Below are 15,014 nucleotides of genomic sequence, written 5' to 3'. Positions count from 1 at the left end.
CCTGGCACTGCCAAGGTGCCCAGGTGGCACTGACAGGGGCATGTCAGGGTGCGAGGCTGGCATTTTCCCCGTGCAGGGATCTGGCCTGAGGGTGCCATGCGTAGATGGGGGGGGGGGGGTAGGTGAGGGCCCGTGGACTCCCTTATAGGTGAGCTGGGGGTCACGTGGGGGCGGGGGTGGTCGAGAGATCGGGTTGCCATTTTAAAATGGCGGCCCGATCTTCTCCTGCACTGAAGAGTTTTGGCGAGCGGAGCTCCTGAGTGCAGGAAACGGGACTAAGTGCGGCCTCATCGGGAAGTTCTCTGCTGAGGACCCGAATATAACGAGAGTTCCGGTAGAGAGCATTGTGTTGCTCAGCGCTGTGAGCACCGGGTAAACACGCTCATTACGGGACTCTGATCTCATTCAGTTAGATTGTGCCCTGTATAATAAACAATAAATGTTAAAATAAAATCCAACACTATGAATCGCAGAGAAGTGATTTCTTATTTTATCGATCGGGGTTTTGTTATTGACCCTTATTGACCCTATTCTGGCCAAGCTGAATCCTGTAATATAGCTGTTATAAAGTTGTAACATGAAGCCACGCGAACAAATGGACTAGGATGACGCAAGGGTGAACTTTTGATCTTTCACTTTCAAAATAATCGGGATGCTACTGTGGTGACACTTAGCACAACCAAATGGCACAGCAACTTTATTAGCTGGATTAATAGTTCCACGGAGAAGTGGTGTAATCGCCATGGGCGTGCAAGCACTTTGGACCTCATCTCAACATCATCTGAAAAAAGACCACAGAATGCGGTGTAAAAGCAGCGCTAGCCGACCTTCTATAGAATGAGACAATTTATTTTTAAATTATATTGTGATATTTTTACATTTTTCTTTTCTGCCCACCACCCTTGTTCTTCTTCTGAAGACAGTCTCTTCTGGATTATAGTGGCCCAGGTTCTGGTCGCTGTCTGGTAACTCAGTTACACTGAAGGTAAAAATGTTGGCAAACTATCTGATTACGGGTAACATAAAAGTAAAGCTCAATGGGCTGCCGGGCAGCAATCATAACCGTGCAAAATTAGCTCAAACCTGGAATTAAGCATGGGCCTTCTGTGACTTAGTGCTGATTGTAATACTATCTTTACCCACTTGGCCATGGGAAATGCTAATATTTATATTGTACCAGTAGGTAGTTTGCTGACACAAGATTGGTTCTCGTCTCTTTAACTGTGTATTATATTAATAATGAAACAGTAAGCCAGGTGATAGGATCTGAAGGTAATGACTGAAAGCAAGCTATCGAGGCAGGATAGGAAGAAAGTAATAATAGAAAGCGAGAACTATATAAAGGAACAGGAGTGTAAAGTAACAGATAACAGAAAAGAGAGCAGATGGAGCCTAAAGGAGGTATCAAACAGATATAGTGCACAAGGGGAGCTAGGAAAGTCAACAAACTGAAGAACATGTGAGCAAGTATCGAACGTCAAAATGAAGTGTGAAAAATTAATATTCTGGGAAGTTATGTCTGTGTACAAAATCCTTGTGGTCAACTATTAAACATCAGTTTTTCATTTTGTGTTCACCTCTGTAAAAATTCTAACAGGACCAGACAGGGTCGAAAGGTGCAAGAAGAATGTCCCCGATGGTGGGCGTGTCCAGGACCAGGGGTCACAGTCTGATGATATGGGATAGGCCATTTAGGACTGGGATGAGGAGAAATTTCTTCACTCAGAGTGGTATGCCTGTGGAATTCACTACCACAGAAAGCAGTTGAGGATTTTCAAGAAGCAGTTAGATATGGTGGGGCGAAGGGGGTCAAAGGGTATGGGGGGAAGGAGGATCAGGCTATTGAGTTGGATGATCAGCCATGATCATAATGAATGGCAGGGCAGGCTCGAAGGCCTCCTGCTGCTCTTATTTTCTATGTCCTTGTGCAAAGCTATGTTGGTACATCACGAGCAAACAAATTCAGTTGAGGCCTGTAAACAGACTTAACAAGGCATGAATCCCAGAGGACTGAAAACTGTTACAGAGTGAGGCCTGGATTGGTGAAATGCAGACAGTAAAGCATCATTGTGCATGTGTGGTTGACTGATGGCTAGGCGGTAATGCTACCAGTCTAATTAAAGAAGTTGGGGGTTGAGAGAGTCGGGATGCAGTTGTACTGCACTTTATTTTTAAATATAGTATTAGTTCAAGGATCCAGGTCAAAGGAGTAGATTTTGTTGTTCTACTCATTGCTTTTTTCCTATCACCCAAGTGTGGCTGGATGACTGGACTCGTCCACAATGTTACAATTCACTTGAAAGTGCCATACAGCATAATACTCAAAACTCTAGCAACCATCTATTTAATGAACAAAAACGATCTTACAAAGGGAAGTCCTTTTCCTTTCCTTTGATTTTATCGTGCCATACACCATTCCCTTCCTGTGAGGGCAATTAAATTACTTGTCCCCGTGCCTTTGCTAAAGACCGCTGCTCTTTTTAATTGGCCATGGTACTCCATCTTGGGACTTCCCTTCACCTTTGTGGGGGACATCCTGAAGCTCTAGGCATTGGGTGACATGTATAACCTATATCCTACCGTGCTGTGACTGGAGCACATCTGAACATGAACACAATGTGCCATTATGCTTTGTCCCAGTTTTCTGCATTCAAATTTGACGTGCTTTTTAAAAAAGGACTCAGATAGAGTTACAATTAGGTGGGATAATACTGTATGTACACAGGAGACAGGGGTCAATTTTCAATTTGATTGTAATTATTGGATGCTTTTCAAAACACATTTTGTTTTCTGCTTTTACTGCACACTGCATTTATTTCTAAGCTTAGCATTATCAGCTTTCATTCAAGGTTGCTAAATTATATGATATACATCTTAGATTAGCTTCAATGGCTGGTTTAAAGGTTAGGTGTGTATTGGGCAGAAATTTATTTTGTTGACACTCACATCTGATACTCTGGAAAAGTCCAAATATGGTCACAAAAGCTGCTGCTCGGCCTCACCCCACTGTGGACATTTTCACTGATTTTTCAGGAACTATATGTGTGTGTGCATTGTCCCTGCGATGGTAAATTGCAGACCCTCACTTGCCACAATATGCCAAAGGGATAAAAGCAGAGTGTGACCACTGCCCCTGCTTCTGCTGTCACCTACCTGGCCAACAGTCAGGGTCACATTATCAATCGAGCCAGAGCACAATAACGATCATGGTCTGATTCCGGCTCTTGAAAGATTTTCCAGTAATTTAATTATCTAGGATTTATACACATGTCTTTAAAACGTTACGAAACAGTCTCTATTGAGGAAAGCACCAAAAAAAAAGTGCCAAGAGCCCCGGAGACTGCATACCACAGAACGTCGCCGGAACGAACGCACCGGCTAATGATTGAGTAACCAGGTTACCGGGCCAAGGCCGCTGGCGGAGCCCCGGACCGTGCATACGGCAGCCCCCTGCTCGGTTTTTGGCGATCCGTGCGGCGTATTCAGATGCCGGGGCGCGCTGAGGGTTTTTTTCTCTCTCTCTCTACCCCGACCCCTGACTAACGCCTCGCAGCGCCGGCATTCGCACTGCAGGTCCTTGACGAACTGCGGCGCGCGCGCCAGCGCCAGCGCCGCGCGCGGCTGGCCAATGAGGGGCGGCGACGGGCCGAAGCCGGCTGGGCGCGACTGGCACTCAGCTGGCGGGGCGCGCGGGCAGCGGGCGCCTCGGCCAATGGCAGCGCGAGCTGGTGAAAGATACCCAAATATGGGCAGGTCTGTGCAATGTGCGCGCGGCCGGGGCGGGGGGGAGGGGCGGGGTCTCCTTCCATTAGAGAGAGGGGCGCGGGTGAGAGCGGTCACAGTCACTCCGGCAGCTCCAGGGGAGAGGACGTGTCTACCAGCGGTCGACCAGAGAACAACCCAATAGGTAAAAACAAAAACCCGTTTAAAGCTGTTAGCAAGGGAAGGAAACGCCGTTAAGTGGGTTATTTCTGCAGAGTTTGGGAGGGTTTTCCTCTTAAATTTTTGATGTATTTGTGTTTTTTTTCTTTAGATTTTTTTTGCATCCTAGTGAGTGTGTGATTTGATATTTAATTCAAAATATGCAAGTTAAAATCGTTAGAAGTAACCTGGGGAATGGATGTTATGAGCAGCCTGGGAAATGAGCAGATAACGGCCCTACCTGGCGATGTTATGATTTCCCTTGGGGTTTGGAACTTAAAAAGAAAAGATGTATTTTTAAAATGGGAGTTTGGGAATGCAAGAGAGAATTTAAAATGGTGGCTGTGTGGGAAACTAGGCTAAATGGTGGCTGTGTGGGAAACTAGGCTAAACTGGTGGGTATCAGTGGAAGGACCTATTGTCATGGGAGACTAGTGTGCTTGTGGCTCGTAGGAACCAGAATTTTTAATATACGATTAAAATGGCTATATTCTCAGGCAATTAGTGTGGTGATTCTGCAGTTAGGTGGTGGATCTTGTGAGCATCTCTTCGAATAAATGTTCTACTATTTAAGGTCTGTTGGGTGAGATGTCTAATGTAGGTTGCTCATGTTATCTGCTCACATTGAGCCATGACAAATTACTGATTCAAAATGCTTAAAAAGCACATCAGTGGGTAACTTGATTTTTTTTGTTTGATGGTTTGGTGGGTGAAGTTCTTTGCATTTAATGTGGCTTGGGTGGGGCATGTACTTGGGCTTTATTTCTGCAAGCTGAATGTGGCAGTGAGTGGGAAGGTGTGGCATGTTGAGCAGGAAGAAAGGGACACTTGCCCATGTACAGCAATTATTTAAATCTGCTGCAGTGGAACAAAGGACAGGTACTAGGATCTCTAGTCAATGGGAGGGATTGGGATATGTTAACAGACACTTGGTAAAGTTGAAGCTGCTTAAGGGGGTGGGGTCAATCCTTGCTAGACTCAAACCATATCCTTTTATGGAAGTGTTCAGTCCGATTAGCTGAGCCATGGATGACACATTGTTCTCTACCAAGCAAACCATGGCACAGAATTGGTTGAGGAAAATCTGTTAACTAATGAGCTTAATAAAAATAAATAGTGTTGTACTCATGATACAAGTAAATTTTCAGGAATCATTTTGGTCCTTTTTTCTTACACTGATTTGTTTCCTCAAAGCCACTAAGTGAATTGAATTTGTGGGTTTTTAGAGTCCTGTAACTTGTCTACTGTACATATTCCATCACCAACTGAGACTAAGTGGTTATTTTTCTCTTTGTACTTTAGTCAAAATGGCAGATGATGAGATTGCAGCACTTGTCATAGACAATGGCTCCGGTATGTGCAAGGCTGGGTTTGCTGGTGATGATGCTCCCCGTGCTGTGTTCCCTTCCATTGTTGGACGCCCAAGACATCAGGTAGGCTTTACGAAGACAAACTAAATGCACTGATAATAGAAATGTGCAGACCAGATTCTGCTTTTAGCTTGTCCTAGTATTGAAGCTTTTCTTTCAGCAGTTAAATAGTTGTGCTAGGCAGCTCCTAGATTTTATAATTCTCAAACTGGTTGTTCCTGCTTCCAGGGTGTAATGGTTGGTATGGGGCAGAAGGACAGCTATGTCGGTGATGAGGCTCAGAGCAAGAGAGGTATCCTTACCTTGAAATACCCCATTGAGCATGGTATTGTCACCAACTGGGATGACATGGAGAAGATTTGGCATCACACATTCTACAATGAACTCCGTGTTGCTCCAGAAGAACACCCTGTCCTGCTCACAGAAGCTCCCCTGAACCCCAAAGCCAACAGAGAAAAGATGACACAGGTAATTTACTGTTTAATACCTTTGTGCACCTGTTCCATGTATTTTTCTTTAAATTCTCCTGAACCTAATAATTGTTTCAATATTTCCAGGATGCTCCTCTGCTTCTGGAATTTCTCCCCTGAAGTCTCCAGGTTTCCTTTCTGCTTCATCTTTGTTTGGTTTCTGTCTGCCACCTTAAGTTGCATTTTTCCATTCTTATTCTGCATGTTGGCATGCTAACAAATTCAGTGTGCAAGAGGTAATTATTTTACATCACTGAAATTCACTTTTTTTCTCTTTAGATCATGTTTGAGACCTTCAACACCCCAGCCATGTATGTTGCCATCCAGGCTGTGCTGTCCCTGTATGCCTCTGGTCGTACCACAGGTATTGTTATGGACTCTGGTGATGGTGTCACCCACACTGTGCCCATTTATGAGGGTTATGCACTTCCCCATGCTATTCTGCGTCTGGATCTGGCTGGGCGTGACCTGACGGACTACCTCATGAAGATTCTGACAGAGCGAGGGTACTCTTTCACCACCACAGCAGAAAGGGAAATTGTCCGTGACATCAAAGAAAAACTGTGCTATGTAGCCCTGGACTTCGAACAAGAAATGGCCACTGCTGCTTCCTCCTCTTCTCTGGAGAAGAGCTACGAGCTCCCTGATGGTCAGGTCATCACCATTGGCAATGAGCGATTCAGATGTCCTGAGGCTCTGTTCCAACCATCCTTCTTGGGTAGGTATTAAAACTTGAAATTTTAAACTTGTGAACTCTGACGTCTAGTGCTACCATTTAATGCTAACTACTGAACTGCCATCTATGGGGCCTTGCACTTGTTCTAGAGCAAGCTGACATCATTCATCATGAAAGTGTGCCTGATACATATATCCAACTTAATTTTTTATTACCTTGGCAGGTATGGAATCTTGTGGCATCCATGAAACTACTTTCAACTCCATCATGAAGTGTGACGTTGATATCCGTAAAGACCTGTATGCTAACACAGTATTGTCTGGTGGTACTACCATGTACCCTGGAATTGCTGACAGAATGCAGAAAGAAATCACAGCCCTCGCACCCAGCACTATGAAAATCAAGGTGGGTTTGTTACTTGTTTCTCTTGACATTGTCCTATTTAAAATCATTCATAGATAATAGACTGCCCCATGGATATAAATGTCTCGATTCTCTCTTGCTTGTGGTGGGAGAGGAAGTGAACAGTATTCTTGATGTTTACAATTCCATGCAAATCAAAGGTGTGCAAACCATCCCAGTGATGAGGGGACTAAAAGTATGCTTCCCCTGCCAAATTTGGGATGGGGGTATATGCATAAGTGCTTGGACCTTTCACTTATTGTCTCTTTCAATTGTTTCCTTTTTTATTAGATCATTGCTCCACCTGAGCGTAAATATTCTGTCTGGATTGGCGGTTCCATCTTGGCTTCCCTGTCCACCTTCCAGCAGATGTGGATCAGCAAGCAGGAATACGATGAGTCTGGCCCATCCATTGTGCACCGCAAATGCTTCTAAATGGACTGCAAGCAGGTGCATAGCATTTGCTGCATAACTTTGAAAAAGAAGAGTAATTTTTTTTCTTTTGCCCAGGCAATTACACCTCATGCTAGCCTCATGAAACTGGAAGAAAGAGCCTACATGTAAAGAAATTACCACCTTCAGAAAGCTAGTATGAAGTGTTTTGAAAGGAGCACTGTTGGATTGTTGAATAATCACCTTTCTGTCTTGCTGCCATTCTTGCAGGGTTTGAAACATATTGCATTTCAGGCCTTACGACCCTGCTGTTCTATTGTTTTTCTCAGCAGTTCATGGGGCTGAAAACTTGAGTTGCAAAAAAAAGTTGCATTTACACCTGTAAATTTATGCATCTGAGTTAATTTATGTATGATTTGTTTTTGTACGTTGCCTTAATGTTCATTTTCACATGGTCGAGAACCAAAATTTGTAAGTCATCTGGATGTTGACTCTTGTAATGCCCAACTGACATTTCATTTTGAGGGAAAACCAAGTAAAGTACTATATAGAAACTGACTTGTATTGTGTCTTGTCTTTTTTGTTGTCTGTGCAATTTGATCAAACTTGTAGCTTAGTAATTCCTGTGACTATTTTGCAACAAGAGCTGGCAGTGGTCAAATGGAGGCTTTCTAAAGTTGAATTTAACCTGTATAGATGACAACACCCCACACTAACCTATAGATGACAACACCCTGGGAGTGTTTGTCACTAGACAATTAACATGCCATTAACCTATAGATGACAATACCCCAGGAGTCCAAGACAGTTTAACATGCCATTTAAATGGGGTGGGTTAAGGAGGGATGTAGGTTGCTGTTGACATGGGGTGGGTTGCTGTTGACAATGTTTGACTTGGCTTTTCAGTGGAGGGGGAAATCTAAAGTGCTGCATTGTGCTGGGGAAGAAAATAGCCAATAGAGCAGGTCCATTCAACTGCCTAGTGCAACCATGTCCTCTAGTATGGTGGTTCACAGTGGTGTGATGCTTTCTGTGATTTGGATGGGTAAGCATCGGCACCATTGGACAATCTGAGGTGAATAATGTGGTTGATGGATTATTGTGGTCTGTAGTTGCTGGCTGACATCTGGACCAGTTTCAGTGCTGTGGTAGGGGCAAAAGCACCATTGGCATAAGCTCAGATTTGTGGAGAGATAAAAATAAAGCCTGATTAGAAATAAGAAAAGGAGGGTAGCGCAGTGGTTATTGCTGCTGCCTTATGGCACCAAGGTCCCAGGTTCAATCCTGGCTCTGCGTTACTGTGTGGAGTTTGTACATTCTCCCTGTGTTTGGGTTGTGGGAGCAAAACCCACACAAAGATGTGCAGGGTAGGTGGATTGGCCATGCTAAATTGCCCCTTAATTGGAAAAAATTAATTGGGTACTGATTAGAAAAGGAAGATTGGAGATACATGGGTGGAGTAAGACCAAGGCACCTTTATTTGTAAAGGCTTAATGGTGTGTGCTGATTAAGTTGGATGATCAAGTGGAAAGGAGGGTTTAGTAGCAAGTTTGGTGTGGATTAGTTTACAGTAGAGCAGGGCCTGTTTGGTGTGGATTAGATCATAGAACAGTACAGGCCCTTCAGCCCACTATGTGCTGACCTTTTATCCTAATCTAAGATCAATATCCTACACCCCTTCACTTTACTGCTGTCCATGTGCCTGTCTAAGAGTTGCTTAAATGTCCCTAATGACTCTGACTCCACCACCTCTTCTGGCAGTACATTCCACACCCCCACCATTGTGTAAAGAACCTACCTCTCACATCTCCCCTATATTTCTCCAATCACCTTCAAAATTATGTCCCCTCGTGACAGCCATTTCCACCCTGGGGAAAAGTCTCTGGCTATCCACTCTATCCATGCCTCTCATCACCTTGTACACCTCTATCAAGTCACCTCTCTGCCTCCTTTGCTCCAGATAAAAGCCCGAGCTCCCTCGACCTTTCTTCATAACACATGCTGAATGGATCAATCTTGGTGACCAGTTTGAAAGTTTCACGTGATAGGGTGGGGCTTGAGGGAGGATATTGGCAGTAGAGAAAATCCGAAGGTTATTTGCTTTCCAGAATTATCCTGGAGTAATGAACAGATTTTAGTAGAGGGAGCTTAATAATGGGATCCAGTCCCACAATGGACAGATATCTGTTGTGCTCTAAATGTTAAGTTTGTGTCCTTCTGGACTTTAGTTGGGCGCTGTACTAGCAACAAAGACCAGGGCTCCTTGTGGAGGCAAGAGGAATTGAGCTGATTGACGTCACTAAAATTGTTCTGAATGACAGGACAGCTGAGAGTTTGAAAGTACAGTTGTGTCAACTTCAGGAGTGAGCAGCAAGTGGATTTGGAGGGATGTTGGGAGGGCAGGGTGAGAGTGGTGATCAGAAATAACCTAGTCTGAGATTATAGCCAAGTGAGATGGCAAGGCAATGGGGCAATTGTGATTCAAATTTGTAAACTCCATAATGTTTGACACTGGAAGCTTGAGATTGTCCAATTTCTTTGGATGCCCAGTAATCGTAAGTGTGACTCCTGCTGTTACTTTAACTGAATGAGGTTTTCTTTTAATCTTTCTACAAAGCCTCCTAATTTCTAGGGGATAAATTATATTTTGAATCATCAGTGGCTCCTTCATTAAACTTCAATTGCATTTCCTGATTTCATTAGGTTTATAATGACTTATTGATATAATTTTTCACAGATTTTACAAATTCAATAATTTCATCCAGCTTCACATTGGGGCTTCTCGATAATTAAATCTGGTTTTATCATTGCTCCCTTCCCATTCTCACTTTTCCTCTTAAAAGTAGCAAAGAGGCTTTCCAAATACATATCTGTGGAGAGATCCTTCACAGATTTCCCTTTTTTGTGCTCTGTGTTTCCTGGGATGTTAATTGCTCAACTATTGTACATGCTCCAGTTGGTAAATGCTGAGATTGGACCCCTTACTTTGAAGTTAGAATCTGTAATTTTTATTTTAAACAATGTGTTTTGAACAGCAATAATTTGGTGCTACAATAACAGGATTGCTTGAGGAGGCCGAATTTACCCACAGGTAGGGGGCAAAGGCCCAGTGCCGAAAATGTCATACCTTGGTTCTTCTAACTCGTGAGTTTCTCTTAAATCAAATATGTGGGGCGCGATTCTCCACTCCCACGCCGGTTGGGAGAATTGCCTGGGCCGCCAAAATTTACGGGGCCGCGGTCCAACGCCCTCCCGTGATTCTCCCGAGCGGCGGGAACGGGCCAGTCGAGTTTCGCAGGCCGGAGAATCGCCGGAGATACCCAAAATGGCGATTCTCCGGCACCCCCGCGATTCTGAGGCCCGGATGGGCCGAGCGGCCAGGCCAAAACGGCGGGTTCCCCCCAGCGCCGTCCACACCTGGTAGCTATAGTCGTGGGCGGTGCGTGAACGCTGGGGGGGTGGTGGGGGGGCGAGGGGGGATCCTGCACCGGGGGGTACCTTAAATGTGGGGTGGCCCGCGATCGGTGCCCATCGATCGTCGGGCCGTCCTCTGAAGGAGGACCTCCTTCCGCCGCCCCGCAAGATCCGTCCCCCATCTTCTTGCGGGGCGGATGTGGACAGGACGGCAACCACGCATGCGCGGATGATGTCCGTTATGCGGCGCCAGCCGCGTCATCTAATCGGCGCCGCTTTTATGCGGGCGACAAGGCCTCGCGCGGGTAGATGACGCGGCCCCGATACTGGTCTATTGTCAGGGCCTGAATCGGTCGCGACCGGGGCCGTTCCGCGCCGTTGTGAACCACGACGGCGCGGCCACTTCGGCGTGGGGATGGAGAATCGCGCCTGTGGTTTTCTCACCCAATTTGTCACTGAATGGAATCCAGTCCACTTTTTAAGCACAATTTACCTCAGTCTATCCAGGCCCTACAAAAAAGGGGGTTGCAATCCCCTCGAGAAACAGGTTGTTTAGCCCCTTGAGCCTGCTCTGCCATTTACCTAGATCATGGCCTAGCTACCTCAGCACCATCTTCCCACACTATCCTTGTATCCCTTAACATCATTGGTATCTAGAAATCTTTGAATATACTCAATTACTGAACTTCCACAGCTCCCTGGGGTAAAGAATTCCAAGGATTTGCCACCCTCTGAAGAAATTCTGCCTAATTCCATCTGGAAACTGGAAGGAGTAGAAATAAGCAAGTTCCCATGCTCTGAAATGCAGTTGGAAAATATGAGGACAAGAGGGAAGTCCTGCATCCAAATTATAGAAGGATGGTTCCCAATCATGATGTGCATCAGGCATAGGAGAAAGTTATGAAGACTGGAAACTCCAGGAAGTGTAGCACAGGACCTGAATTGATTGCTAGAAGCACAGCAATGATGATCCAAGAACGATGTGGAGATGCTGGGGTGGGCACAGTATGTAAGACTTACTGGATCCAAGAATGATTAGAGCTCTTCTATTCTCCAGCTTTCTCAGTAACGTATGCAGAGAGTCCTTCAGTGCCCTGGTCCACCTCTTGATTTATTCCCTTCCCTCAATGTCCATAACAGGACTTCTCATTTCAAATATAATGACCTCTACTCTGCTCTCTTCACAGCAACCAGGGTGGCACAGTGGTTAGCATTGCTACCTCAAAGAGCCAGGGACCCAGGTTCAGTTCTGGTCTCGGACGACTATGGAGTTTGCACTGTCTCCTCATTTCTGCGTGGGTTTCCTCCAGGTGCTCCAGTTTCCCCCCCACAGTCCAAAGATGTGCAGGTTAGGTGGGGATAGGGTGGGGCAGTTTGCCTGGGTAGGTGCTCTTTCATAGGGTCAGTGCAGACACGATGGGCCGAATAGCCTTCTGTACTGTAGGAATTCTATGGTAACCGCTAGCAATATTCTGCTTGCATTTGCACAACTTCTGCCATCCCTCTTTCCTGACTCCACACTCCAACTACTTGCTTTCCATTCAGCACCTCCCCAAACAAGCAGAAACATGCCCCTCACAAGCCTTTGTGGCAGGCGCTCATTCTGGTTCTTGTGTTTCCAGGAGGAAACTACGAATGGCATCAGCAAGAGGGAGAGGACTAGCCAAATTTTTACTGGAGTAACAAGCACTTGAAACAGGTAGCATTTCAAATCTAGGTGCCTGTCTGCATAGGATCTCTTGACTATTGTACTCCTTCATGAAGCACTGAAACATCATATTCATCCAGCTTAATCACACAGTTTGAAGTCTCAGAGACCTTGTTGACACTGAGCTGAGCTTTCAACCCCAAATTCTCTCAATCACCAAGAGCACCTTCCTTCATATCTCCTTAATGGCTCGGTGTCAAATATTGTGTGATGACACTCCTGATAACAGACCTGACAAGGTGTTTAGCTGGAAGCAGGGATGAGAAATTCAGTGGACATTTTTTCATTCAATGTTAATGCTCTTTTACTTCAATAGATCTCTAATAATGTCATTAAAGGGAAGGTAAAGTCGCCATAGTCCCAGTTGACCATAGGCTGCTTTCCCCTTTGAGGGGGAGAGCTGACTGGTGGTGATTTAACCTGAGGATCACCACACCTCAGGCGAGGGGCAGAGTTGAGAAGGAAGGGCCTTCATGAATAATCTCATTACACATGTCATTGCATATATAATGTCATTACACATAACGAATGGACCTGTTGTGTTTTAGTTACAGTGCCCTCTCACCCCCTCTCATTTTTGTTTATTTTATTGATCATACAATAGAAAGTGTATTAATATAAAGAATATAAAGAATGGACCTGTGGGAGAGGAACGGGATTGTGAAGCTTTATTCCAGCAGAATTAGCACCTTCAACAGTGAAAACAAAATAAATGCCAATTGCTAGAAGTTGTAAAGTAGAAAGCTAATAAACTTTCTATTGTATTATTATAGAGTTCACCCCTTTCCATAATTCTACACCGAATAAAAAAAGAAATATGGTTTATAACATACTTATTTTAATCTATTGTTACATCATCAGTTAAGCAGTATATTTTACTGTGCATTGGAATTCAACTGATTTGTTTTAAAGTGTCTTTCAAACAAAGGGATTTATGTTCATTGGCACATTCTATAAGAGGGAGCTAAGTTTTTCAGAGTCAGATGTTGGACTGCATTAAATGCCAGCTTTGCACATATCTGCAAATAAGCTGGCTGCTAAACCATGTCCTCTTTGCCATCTCCACCTCTCTCAACTATTAGTCAGAGTACAACCTGGTGACTGTACCTGTGTAAAGATATATTTGGTTGGATGTTGGTTGTGATACTGACATTTAGATTTCTGAAGTACTGAACTGTCATCCCTGGAATTATCCCCCACCTTCCCCAACCCACGCCTGAACTTAACAGTTTGTAAGATCAGACATACTGTGCCAGGAAATAATGCTTCCTCTCATTCGTCATTTGCAAGTCAAAGAACTTTGTATTTCTGGTACATTCTGTTTTACAGATGCTAACATGAATGCCTTGGACCGCTAGTTGCCTATGGTTTGCTACAGATCTTTAACAAATTTTACCAAACTGATTTGCAGCTTGATTGGCACAAAATCAGTGGCAAAGAAACCTCTGGCCTCTCTTTAATAATAAATACAAGTGAGGGATTTTCTGGAAAGGCTCAGCAATTTGTGGCGGGGTTCTTTGCCCTGCACAGAAAGGGGCTTAGTAACGTTTTCTTCGTAGCACCTCCCTAAAAGTTGGCAAATAAAAGTTATGTGAAAAAAATATATATGTATATAATTGAGGGACCATACCTATATGTGTTAAAGAATGTTTTGCAAGGTGATCACATGGGCAAAAAGATGGGTAGCGAAACAAGCTCTTTGGTCACCAAGGTACAGCCAAATTCACCTTAGATAACTTTCATGAAAGCAATACAAGCAATGAATTGGAGTACATAAATAATATTAGACCATTCAGCTCCACAAGCCTGTTCTGCAATTTGATCAGATCATAGCTCATCCGTACTTCAATTCCAAATACCTGCCTTTGATCCATGTCCCTAACTACACTGAACTAACAAATATCTATCAATCTGTCCTAAAAATTTCATTTGACCTAGAACCCACAGCCTTTTGGGAGAGTGAGTTATAGATTCCCTTCCTGCTCTGTGTGAAAAAGTCCTTCCTGATTTCATTTAAAAAAAATTTTTAGAATACCCAATTCATTTTTTCCAATTCAGGGGCAATTTAGCGTGGCCAATCCATCTACCCTGCACATCTTTGGGTTGTGGGGGTGAAACCCATGCAAACACAGGGAAAATGTGCAAACTCCACACGGACAGTGACCCAGAGCTGGGATCAAACTTGGGACCTCGGTGCCGTGATGCAGCAATGCTAAACACTGCACCACCGTGCTGCCCTCTGATTTCATTTCTCTGAATGGTCTAGCTCTAATTGTGGCTCCCAGTTCTCATTTCCCATACCAGAGGGAATTGTTTTTCTGTATCTATTATATCAAGTACCTTCATTTTAAGCACCTCAATTAGACGACTCCTTAATCTTCTTAACTCAAGGAAATATAAACCAAGTGTATGCTATCTGGTTTCATAATTAAATCCTTATAAGGCCCAATTTCCTGTCCAGGCTAGTATAGCTTCCCACCGGTGCGGTGTCCAGAATTGAAGGGGTACTTCAGATGTGGTCTGTTTGAGGATCTGAAAAACTGAAGCATCACTTCGTATTCCAGCTGCCCGGACTTCACAAGAATTGTTTACTACGCTCAAATAAAATCAAGATACTGTGGATGCTGGAGCTATGAAATAAAATAGAAAAGTCCTTAAAA

The 15,014-nt window shown here is 44.3% G+C and overlaps 1 protein-coding gene across 1 annotated transcript; it reads left to right on the top strand.

The window, feature by feature from the left end:
* The first annotated feature begins 3,793 nt into the window (after positions 1–3,793).
* On the top strand, positions 3,794–7,790 carry LOC140395547 (actin, cytoplasmic type 5). Its single transcript, XM_072483470.1, has 6 exons — positions 3,794–3,907; positions 5,224–5,354; positions 5,520–5,759; positions 6,041–6,479; positions 6,661–6,842; positions 7,131–7,790. The coding sequence occupies exons 2-6, from the start codon at positions 5,229–5,231 to the stop codon at positions 7,272–7,274; spliced, it is 1,131 nt and encodes a 376-aa protein (XP_072339571.1). The 5' UTR covers positions 3,794–3,907; positions 5,224–5,228; the 3' UTR covers positions 7,275–7,790.
* The last annotated feature ends 7,224 nt before the right edge of the window (positions 7,791–15,014 follow it).

The sequence above is a fragment of the Scyliorhinus torazame genome, chromosome 18 (assembly GCF_047496885.1).
Source record: "Scyliorhinus torazame isolate Kashiwa2021f chromosome 18, sScyTor2.1, whole genome shotgun sequence".
Classification (NCBI taxonomy): domain Eukaryota; kingdom Metazoa; phylum Chordata; class Chondrichthyes; order Carcharhiniformes; family Scyliorhinidae; genus Scyliorhinus; species Scyliorhinus torazame.
Note: the sequence above shows the minus strand (reverse complement) of the source record. Positions and strands in the feature narration are given on the sequence as shown.